Here is a 10925-nt window from a genome sequence, read left to right on the forward strand (position 1 = left end):
ATTGATCATCCTTGATGTTTCTCCCCAAGAACACAGTGGCCTCCATTCTTAGAAGGAAGATGTTTGGAACAATCAAGACTCTTCCTAGAGCTGGCCGCCCAGCCAAACTGAGCAATTGGGGGAGAAGGGCCTTTGTCAGGGAGGCAACCATGAACCAGATGGTTACTCTGACAGAGCTCCAGAGATCCTCTGTGGAGATGAGAGAACCTTCCAGAAGGACAACCATCTCTGCAACACTCCACCAATCAGGCCTTTATGGTAGAGTGGCCAGACGGAAGATACTCCTCAGTTAAAGGTACATGACAGCCCATGAGAAACAAGATTATCTGGTCTGATGAAACCAAGATTGAACTCTTTGGCCTGAATGCTAAGCGTCATGTCTGGAGGAAACCTGACACCATCCCTACGGTTAAGAATGCTGGTTGCAGCATCGTGCTCTAGGGATGTTTTTCAGCGACAGGGACTGGGAGACTAGTCAGGATCAAGGGAAAGATGAACAGAGAAAAGTACTGAGAGATCCTTGAAGAAAACCTTCTCCATAGCGCTCAGGACCTCAGACTGGGGTGAAGGTTCACCTCCCAACAGGATAATGACCCTAAGCAAACAGCCAAGACAATGCAGGAGTAGCTTCGGGACAAGTCTCTGAATGTCCTTGAGTGACCCAGCCAGAGCCCGGACTTGAACCCAATCAAACTCTCTGATCTCTGGAGAGACCTGACAATAGCGGTGCAGCTACGCTCCCCATCCATCCTGACAGAGCTTGAGAGGATCTGCAGAGAAGAATGGGAGAAACTCTCCAAATACAGGTGTAATCCCTGCCAAAGGTGCTTCAACAAAGTACTGAATAAATGGTCTCAATATTTATGTAGGTGTTATATTTCAGTTTATATATATATAAAGAAATTTGCTAACACTTCTAAAAACCTGTTTTTGCTTTGTCAGATTGATGATGGAGGGGGGAAACAATTGAATCCATTTTAGAATTTAGGCTGTGACGTAGCAAATTGTGGAAAAAGTCAAAGGGCCTGAATAATTTCCGAATGCACTATATATCATGTGTCAACTTTCTGCAGAGCATAGATTTGTACAATAAAACAGAGACCCATTCTGGTGGAGGACTGGGCATGATGGTGACAATGAGAAAGAGGGGTAGTGGGGAGACAGAGTGGAGTACTCCTACCGCTGGGCTGTTTTGACAGAAGAGCACTTTAGCATGCCATCACTACTGTCTGACAATACAAATAGTAATTGTCTTGCTTTACACTGGTCAGTTACTTAAATAACGATAGTCTGAGTGGTTGATATGGGTAGGGCTCTTTTGGAGCAAGGGGTGAAGTGGGGTTTGGATGGAAGAGGGGCAAAGACAGTACACCGACCACCACCCCCGCTGACCATCTACATCTAGTCATTCATTTCCAGACCATGTCATTACCGTGGCTGCCATCTGGAGCCTTCAAGAAGCACTCAAAAATAACTATATATGCTGATCTAGATACTGTTGAAGCCAATGTTTCTTTTTAAATTGCTTGTTTGTTTTGCATTAGGAATGCTTTGAGATTCTTTAAGTAATGTATTATTTTATTACTGTTAGACAGTAATGTTATACCAGTCCTTTCTAAAATACTTGAACTGTTTCCCCAATCAGGTGGAGAAACAGAAACGCATGAAGAGGATCAGACAGAAGAGAACTCAGCTGGAAGAACTCATACTGCAGGTACGGAGCAGTCTCTGGTGTGTGTGTGTTTTGAATGCATTCGTGGGTGTGCACATGCTTATCTTTTTTCGGATACCTTGGTCGTGAGTGATGAGCTAGGCAGCTGTCCATCTATAAATCCATTGAAAAACACCACACTTGTTAGCATCTCATTAGCATATGACGGGGAACCTTTGTGTGACCCCGTGGAGTTCCCAGAAGGCCAGAGAGTGTGGGAGGGGTCAAGGATCTCTTGATTGATTACTTCTCCCTGAGAGAAGGACTCTGCGATCACCAAATTGTATTTGCAGTCTTTTTCTTTAAATGTACCGCACCACGGATAGTTTTCATTCATTCATTGTATCTCTGATTGATTGGTGTGTTGGCTCCCTACTGCTCTGACCTAGTGACGGTAACTTACTCTAAAGCTAGATTTAAGCTTCAACCTAAGCTCCGATTCCTCTGAGGTTTTCACTTAGCATTGATTTAGCCATGATATGCTACAGCCAGGGGTTTTTCCTGAACACATAACCTGACCAGGATAGACTTGTTGCCCCGTGACGTATCATGATGGAGTTCCACTCATGAACCATACACTCTCAACCTTCAGAGAATGAAAATGTGTGTTTGTGTATGTGGGGATAGATGTTTTTAGAGTATGTATCGATAGGATTAGCTGTAGTTGTAGTAACAATGTGTCTGTGTGGATAGTTGTGTTCGAAAGTTCAGGACCAATGGAAGATTAATGAAATACCATTGCAAGGCGAACTAAATCGATGTGTTTCTGAATATTGCTCATCTCTTCTCAAACAGCAAATCGCATTCAAGAACCTTGTGCAGAGAAACAAAGTCAGCGAAACTTCCTCCCTGGCCCCTCCCCCTTCCGGCTCTGTCATCCAGCTCCCCTTCATCATCCTCAACACAGACGTACGCACTGTCATAGACTGCTCCATCTCCAGTGACAAGTATGTGTCACTGCAATGTCTTCACCCTAATGCAAAGACGACTCTAGGTCACTCACTACTGAATTGCTACTCTAATTGCCACTGTAGTATAATACACATGTTCATTGCGCCTTTATCATTGAAACGCCAACATTTCTCCTACAGTGCTGAAAGTAAATTCAGGTAGGATCACAAGGTTTTACCATGATTATCATTACATGTAATTTATACAGATGGCTACAATACAAACCTGCTTTCTCACAGTAATCCTCCAACTCTGTAGGTAGCCAGTACAAACATATTTTCACAATTTCATCAAAATCAATGTCATTGCACATTTTTACCTGATAAAGTAGAATCCTGTTAAAAAAAATTTAAAGTACCATTTATATTCCTAAAACATAGATTGAAAATTATACTTTTGCTGCCTTCCTGGCTTTTTGATTTATGGCCGAGTGTCAAAACACCGGTTTTATATGTCTAAATACATAATCAGTTTGCTGGAATAAGTTTGAAGACATAATTCAAAAGGCACTCACACATCTGAGCTATCTTTTTTGCAGGTGCATGGTTACAGTTGAATAAAATGAGAAAAAAGAAGGAACCAGCACACTGCTCTTGATAGTATCACTGCTCTTTAATAAGCTTTACCGTAATTTCTGGACTATTAAGCGCACTGAATTATTAAAAAAAAATATGTATTTTGTACGTAAATAAGCCGCACATGTCTATAAGCCGTAGGTGCCTACCGGTACATTGAAACAAATTAACTTTACTTTACACAGCCTTTAAACGAAACACGGCTTGTAACAAAAATAAATAGGCTTTAACGAAACACGGCATGTAACAAAAATAAATAGGCTTTAACGAAGCACGGCTTGTAACAAAAATTAAACAGTAGCCTACCAAGAAAGTCATTGGTCACTATCTTCCTCCTCCTGTGTACTGAAACCACTGAAGTCATCTCCTTCGGTGTCGGAGTTGAATAGCCTCAGAATTGCTTCATCCAATGTTGGATCGTTTTCATTGTCACTCATCACTTTCATCCGGAGGCAAATTCCCCGCTGAACTGCCCTCAACAACGCGCAGCAGTCCAGCCTTTCGAAACCCGTTGATGATAGTGGATTTTATGACCATGCTCCACGCTGTCAGGACCCACTGGCAGACTTGACCATAAGTGGCTCTTCGCATGCGGCCCGTTTTAGTGAAGGATTTCTCCCCGCTTGTCATCCAAGCCTCCCACTGAACACGGAGCCCAACCTTAAATGCACGATTTACACTGATGTCGAGTGGCTGCAAATACTTTGTTGTGCCCCCAGGAATCACAGCTGTAATTGAGTTTGTCCTCTTGATGGCTTCTTTCACAGAATCTGTTATGTGGGCCCTCATGCTGTCCAACATGAGCAATGCTTGTTCTTGTGAAAGAATCCTCCCGGTCGCTTGCCGTAACACTCCGTATGCCATTCATGCATTAGGCCTTCTGTCATCCATCCTTTCTTGTTCACTTTCATAACAATTCCTCTCTGGTATTTTTCTTTTGGCATCGTCATGCGTTTAAAAATCAACATCGGTGGAAGCTTTTCTCCCGATGCCGTGCAGCTCAGAACACAGGTGAAGTGCGTTTTTTCATGCCCAGTTGTTTTCGCCTTTCCTGTTGACAGTCCGAGTGAGAGGCAGGTCAAACGTCAGAGAAACCTCATCCATATTTATGATGTCGTGCGGGCCGATAGTATGCTCCTCTATCTTTGCATCAGTGAATTTGCGGAAGTTTGAAACTTTTTCCTCATAGTCAGGAGGGAGCTGCTGGCAGACTCGTCTGTACCCTGATGGACAGGCCTTTACGTCTCATAAATCTTAGACACCACGATGGTCCACCTCCTAAAATCCTCAAACTTCATTGCGGTGGCGATTTGTTTTGGCTTTCAGTCGGATCTGCACAGTTGAAACACCTCGGCCGTCTGCTCTCTGTGTGTTGACCCAGTCTTCAAGCTCATTTTCTAGTTCGGGCCATCTGCTTTTCTTCCCTCTGAAAGCTTTTGTTGTCTTTTTGCACTGAGTCAGTTCCTCACGCTGCTGTTTCCAACGTCTTATCATCGACTCATTAAGGCCAAGCTCCCGTGCAACAGCTCTATTTCCTTTTCCAACAGCCAGATCGATCGCCTTCAACTTGAAAGCTGCATCATATGCATTTCTCCGTGTTTTTGCCATGATGAGGGTGACAAAATGACTACCGTAATCAGAATGATGGGAAGTTTGAGCGCGCTCGATTTACGTCACATTATGTGACGGTGCTCAGTTTTTTGGCGGCATGAATCTTGTGAAAGAGGGAAAAATCCATAAATTGGCCGCGTCATTGTATAAACCGCGAGGTTCAAAGCGTGGGGAAAAAAGTAGCGGCTTATAGTCCGCAAATTACGGTACATATCGGCCTCACAGCCTTCATCGGAGACCAATACATAAAAGTTACCCCCTACACATTGTGTTCAGATTACTTGTATTTTGCTATATTAGTACCTTCATAAACTGCACACACACCAATATTTACCAAGCAGTCACTCAACTGGAATTGATTAGCTTGTTCTGTGTTACTGTAATCAATAGCATGTGCAAATGAATCACTCACATCGATATTGTATTGAAACCAATGGAAAAATATTCAGCTTCATATCTGCAGCATCAACATATGTGAAAATGGCACACCCTCTGAATGGCACACATACACAATCCATGTCTCAATTGTCTCAAGGCTTGCAAATCCTTCTTTAACCTGTCTCCTCCCCTTCATCTACACTGATTTGAACTGGATTTAACAACTGACATCAAAAAGGGATCATAGCTTTCACCTGGATTCACCTGGTCAGTCTGTCATGGAAAGAGTAGGTGTTGATAATGTTTTGTACACTCAGTGTATATCTCTGAGAAAATCATTTTGTTAGATGGCGAATACGGAAAAGGAAACTACACTTTTTTGATGGAATAATTTCAACAAATCACCACCTCACATCGTTTTCTAAATAGCAAAAGGGTTTGTCTTTAATTTGAAAGATAGTGTAACCCTCAAATCCATTAATTAATGTTGAGACAGAGACATTTATGGGAGGAGCGCCCTTTTTTTTTCCCCCTAGCCACCGTGGTCTGAAAATGGCAAACAGATATTGATCTGTTTTTAAGCAATTGATTTTGAGATTGTGATGACTATAAACATTAATACTAACATCACCAATCTGAGGTAAAAGGATATGTATTTCCTGTAATTCTTGTGTTGAAAACTTGAGTCTGTAATGTAGTAACGCATTCGGTCCACCATAGAGAAATTAGCATAATATACCATAATTAAATAAGTAATTCCATTTTTTATATTTTATCTCTTACGTCCTAATTTAACCATGGAGAGTAAAATAAATCAAATCAAACTTTATTTGCCACATGCGCCGAATACAACAAGTGTAGACTTTACCGTGAAATGCTTACTTACAAGCCCTTAACCAACAGTGCAGTTCCAAGAGGAAAATATTTACCAAGTAGGCAAAAATAAAAAGTAATGATAAAAAGTAACACAATAACGAGGCTATATACAGGGGGCACCGGTACTGAGTCAATGTGCAGGGGTACAGGCTAGTTGAGGTAATCTGTACATGTAGGTCGGGGTGAAGTGACTATGCATAGGTAACAAACAAACAGCGAGTAGTAGCAGTGTACAGGGGGGGGGGGGGGGTCGATGTAAATTGTCCGGTGGAGATTTCTATGAATTGTTCAGCTGTCTAATGGCTTGGGGATAGAAGCTCCTAAGCACAATTTAACAATGCACTCTAGACTAGAGTCCATAGGTTCTGTGCAGCAGTCTGAACATTTTGACGTCCTTACTGTAGATGCGAATACCTTTTCAACTTTGACAACACCTTTGAGATCCATGACGACATAGAGATTCTGAAGCGCATGGGGATGTCCCTGGGCCTGGAGAGTGGGAAGTGCACCGCAGACAATCTCATTGTTGCCAAGTCCCTCATCCCCAGGTCTCTGGAGACCTACGTCATAGGTGAGAGTGGGAAAATGGCCTTCATTGACAAGCTTTTTTGACATGTGTGAGCGTGTGCAGGCCATTTCTGTCATTTCAATCTCCCCTTCCACAGGCATAGCAAGAGGCACCAGTCAAACAAGGTAGATCACCTCTCATAACTTTTAAATCAAAATTTGATTTAAACACAATCCACTACCACACAGGAACATCATTTTCCCTTTATAGTGCACTATATAGGGAAAATGGTGCCATTTGGGATGTATCCAGGAAGTGATCCAGTTTTTGTGTGGCAAAATGTGTCTTTACACACCTTACTGATAACAGAAAATCTCAAGCCACACAGGGATCATAAAATATAAATTACTTAAGGTGACATGATTGATTTTAATTTGAGAACTGAAGTGACTGACCAGTGGTGTGGGTTGTCATGGTTCAGCTCTTTCCCAGGTGACCTAGACTCCGCCTCTTTGAATGGAAGTCGGAGCTTCAGCCTCAGTTGCACCGCCTTCTCAGAGTCTCGAGGCCAGACGCCCAGCTCCTTCAACGAGGAAGAGGAGGACGATGATGATGAACCCTCTTCCCCAGAGTGACTGACGGACAAACAGACAGCCGGGCAGGCATCAGTGATACACCATACCGCTCCCTCTCTGGGACAGGACTCTTGTCTCCCACTCTGTTCACAGGGGGAATGTAAGTTCTCTGGGAATGTGGCCAGATATACAGGAAATAAGCTGCCAATCATTCAGGTCTATAACAAGATATTTTAGAAGCATTTATATGTCGGTCTCCCTCTTAATTTCTCCATTGTAGTTATTTTTTGTAAATTACTTCCGTAGCGCTTTCTGCCAAGAGAGGGGATAGCTGCGTAATCTCAACTCCTCGAAAAATGGTTTGTTGTCTTTAGATGGAGTGCAATGTTTTGTAGGTGTTTTCTACTAGACGTAAGCACTAGGAGCAGTGCGGCTATGCATCAAAACGCTCACACTGTCTCGACACACCAGACTCGGCGACTGAATATTTTTTGTGATTGTTAAAGATGTCTTAAATATTTATTTTATTTTTACATTGAAACATGTCAAACGTATATGAATAGTATGCGTGTTGATGTAGGCTAGTGGTTTTGCGTTCTGTTCTAACTTTAACGCAACAACAAACAAACGTTACTTATGATACTCCTTTATTCTTTTTGCAGTTTACTGTTAGCCACTTGATGCAACTGTGTGGAAAGATACCAGCAGCAAACTTTTGCCCAGGTATTAGCTCTACCCTGTCTAGAAACGAGGGTACATTATGAGTAAATGTAGTTCTCTTTTAAGTGTGAACCATTATTCCATTAGTCTGTGTCTCATCAAATACCTTTTTTAATATAATCCTTGAGCCAACATGTAATGGCCTATTCTGTTAAATGCGTTGCACCCTCCTGAATGTGTCCTTGATATGTTGTCATGAACCTTGAGCTCGTTAGGCCCTACACTCAGTGGACATTCCACTTGGGGAAACGTGTGTACTCTCTTTTAGGAGGTTATGCTATGTAGTTGCAGAAATGACTGGGTCTGTAAATATATGTAAATAAACATCCATTTTGGTTAAACCTGTATTTTCTCCAAGTGAAGTATTTATCTCATGGACACCACATTTAATTGGATCACTAAGCCTTCTATTTAGGACAGTGTTTCTTAGTCCTGGTTCTGGGGACCCAAAGGGGTGCACATTTTTATCTTACACACCTGATTCCACTAATCAAAGATTTGATATTGAGTTGATTAGTGGAATTGGGTGTGGTGCTACTGCCCAAAACATTTTTTGCAGCCTTTGGGTCCCCAGGACCAGGATTAAGAAACACTGATTTAGAAAATGTTGTCTTGGTCTAATGGTTAAGCTGTTGGTTTGGTTAGTGTCTAAATTATGTGGGTACACAATGTTATGAAGAGTTCTTTAATCCTTGAGTTTTATCCTTGTAGAGTAGAAATCACCTCTCAACCTTGCCAAAGCCCTCTGTTTTAGAGATGGGTGCACCTCAATCGTCTCCTCTTCATCTGCATCGATCTGAAATCATGGAATAGGTGAAAACATCAGTGCAGATTGAGTAGGCATAGAGACTGGAGAGGAAACCACTTTAGACTATTTGAATATACCCATTGAGAAACTCCACACTTGCATCAGGGACCCGTCAGCTGCATCACTAAAATCACAAGTTGAAGAATTTTGCACAATAAGTTTGAGGAATGATGCCAACATTGCAAAATTTTTGCAATTAGTCCTAGGTTATGAGAAGAAAGTGCAAAAAGGAAACCTCTGGGCAACTTGCCACAAGCCCGCCAGACTCCTCAGCAGTGGCGTGAATTCATAAATGCCAAAAGAAACATCCATGATCCAACCATAAATTCATAGAATATGCCCCTGGAATAAGAAGATGGAAGTTCAATGTGTAGCTAGATGTAAAAGGCTAATCTTAACTAGTTAGCATTGCCCATGAAAGGAAGTTAGGTTAGCAAGCAAGCATTTTAGCCAGATAGCCTGGGACATCAAAAAATACAAGTGTGTACTGTGTGACAGAGTCATAGACCATTTCGTCAGCATGAAAGAACAGGATGGCATTGGCGTTTCTCTACAAGTAGGGTGAGTCAACATGCTCTTTTATGCACGCACACACACACACATCGGAACCATGGACAGCCACATATTTAGCTTACATTGTTTTTGGTATCTTTTAGTTGTCACTGTATTAGACTAAGCATTGGTGATTTGATGATGAAATAGTGCTGGAATAGTGGAGGCAGCTCCTGTTTTCTTTGCAACTTGTGGTAACTCTGTGGTTCAAAATTAATAGTTTAGAAGTTAGAAATGTCAGAAACATTAACTTGCTTGACCTTTCTGTAGGTTATGGAACTGTTTGTTACATGCCATATGCTTTGATGAAAAAAAGGTGTGGTTGAATTTATTCTGCCAATGTGTCTTATTGTCTCTGCCTTCGGCCTACATATCACGGTTGCAAGGCATATGAACTAACAGGCTATAGAGCAAACAACGCAATTACCACATACACTACCGGTCAAAAGTTTTAGAACACCTAGTCATTAAAGAGTTTTTCTTTATTTTTACCATTTTCAACATTATTATTCTACAGTGAAGAATTCAAAACTATGAAATAACACATGGAATCATGTAGTAACCAGGCGAGCTAAACTACTTCTATGCTCGCTTCAAGGCAAATGGCACTGAAACATGCATGAGAGCACCAGCTGTTCCAGAAGACTGTGATCATGCTCTCCGCAGCCGATGTGAGTAAGACCTTTAAACAGGTCAACATTCACAAGGCAGCAGGGTCAGACAGATTACCAGGACGTGTACTGCGTGCATGCGCTGACCAACTGGAGTGTCTTCACTGACATTTTCAACCTCTCCCTGTCCGAGTCTGTAATACCAACATGTTTTAAGCAGACCACCATAGTCCCTGTGGCCAAGAACACTAAGGTAACCTGCCTAAATGACTACCGACCCGAACCGCTCACGTCTGTAGCCATGAAGTGCTTTGAAAGGCTGGTCATGAATCACAATCAACACCATTATCCCAGGAACCCTAGACCCACTCCAATTTGCATACCGCACCAACAGATCCACAGATGCAGCAATCTATATTGCACTCCACACTGCCCTTTCCCACCTGGATAAAAGGAACACCTATGTGAGAATGCTATTCATTGACTACAGCTCAGCGTTCAACACCATAGTGTCCTCAAAGCTCATAAATAAGCTAAGGACCCTGGGACTAAACACCTCCCTCTGCAACTGGATCCTGGACTTCCAGGTGGCAAGGGTAGGTATCAACACATCTGCCACGCTAATCCTCAACACAGGGGCCCCTCAGGGGTGCATGCTCAGTCCCCTCCTGTACTCCCTGTTCACTTATGACTGCACGGCCAGACTCCAACACCATCATTAAGTTTGCCGATGACACAAAGTGGTAGAACCTGATCACAGACAATGGCGAGACAGCCTATAGGGAGGACGTCAGAAACCTTGCCGTTTGGTGCCAGGACAACAACCTCTCCCTCAACGTGATCAAGACAAAGGAGATGATTGTGGACTACAGGAAAAGGAGGACCGAGCATGCCCCCATTCTCATCGACAGGGGCTGCAGGGGATTAGGTTGAGATTTTAAAGTTCCTTGGTGTCCACATCACCAACAAACGAATGTGGTCCAAGCACACCAAGACAGTTGTGAAGAGGGCATGACAAAACCTATTCCCCGTCAGGAGACTGAAAAGAT

General features: G+C 42.5%; 1 protein-coding gene across 7 annotated transcripts in view; it reads left to right on the forward strand.

Moving 5' to 3' along the window:
• Window positions 1–8250, forward strand: part of tfdp2 (transcription factor Dp-2) — a 40261-nt gene extending 32011 nt beyond the window's left edge. For 6 of the 7 annotated variants that reach the window (XM_065008090.1, XM_029629859.2, XM_029629854.2 and 3 more), the window contains 5 exons: window positions 1646–1714; window positions 2507–2658; window positions 6507–6673; window positions 6768–6795; window positions 7092–8250. In XM_065008090.1, coding sequence (XP_064864162.1) covers window positions 1646–1714; window positions 2507–2658; window positions 6507–6673; window positions 6768–6795; window positions 7092–7245 — 570 coding nt within the window. In that variant the 3' untranslated portion in view covers window positions 7246–8250. The remainder of the gene's footprint in view (window positions 1–1645; window positions 1715–2506; window positions 2659–6506; window positions 6674–6767; window positions 6796–7091) is intronic. The other variant, XM_029629858.2, reaches the window with a different exon arrangement.
• Window positions 8251–10925: the final 2675 nt, after the last annotated feature.

This window comes from Oncorhynchus nerka, linkage group LG23 (assembly GCF_034236695.1).
Source record: "Oncorhynchus nerka isolate Pitt River linkage group LG23, Oner_Uvic_2.0, whole genome shotgun sequence".
NCBI classification, from domain to species: Eukaryota; Metazoa; Chordata; class Actinopteri; order Salmoniformes; family Salmonidae; genus Oncorhynchus; species Oncorhynchus nerka.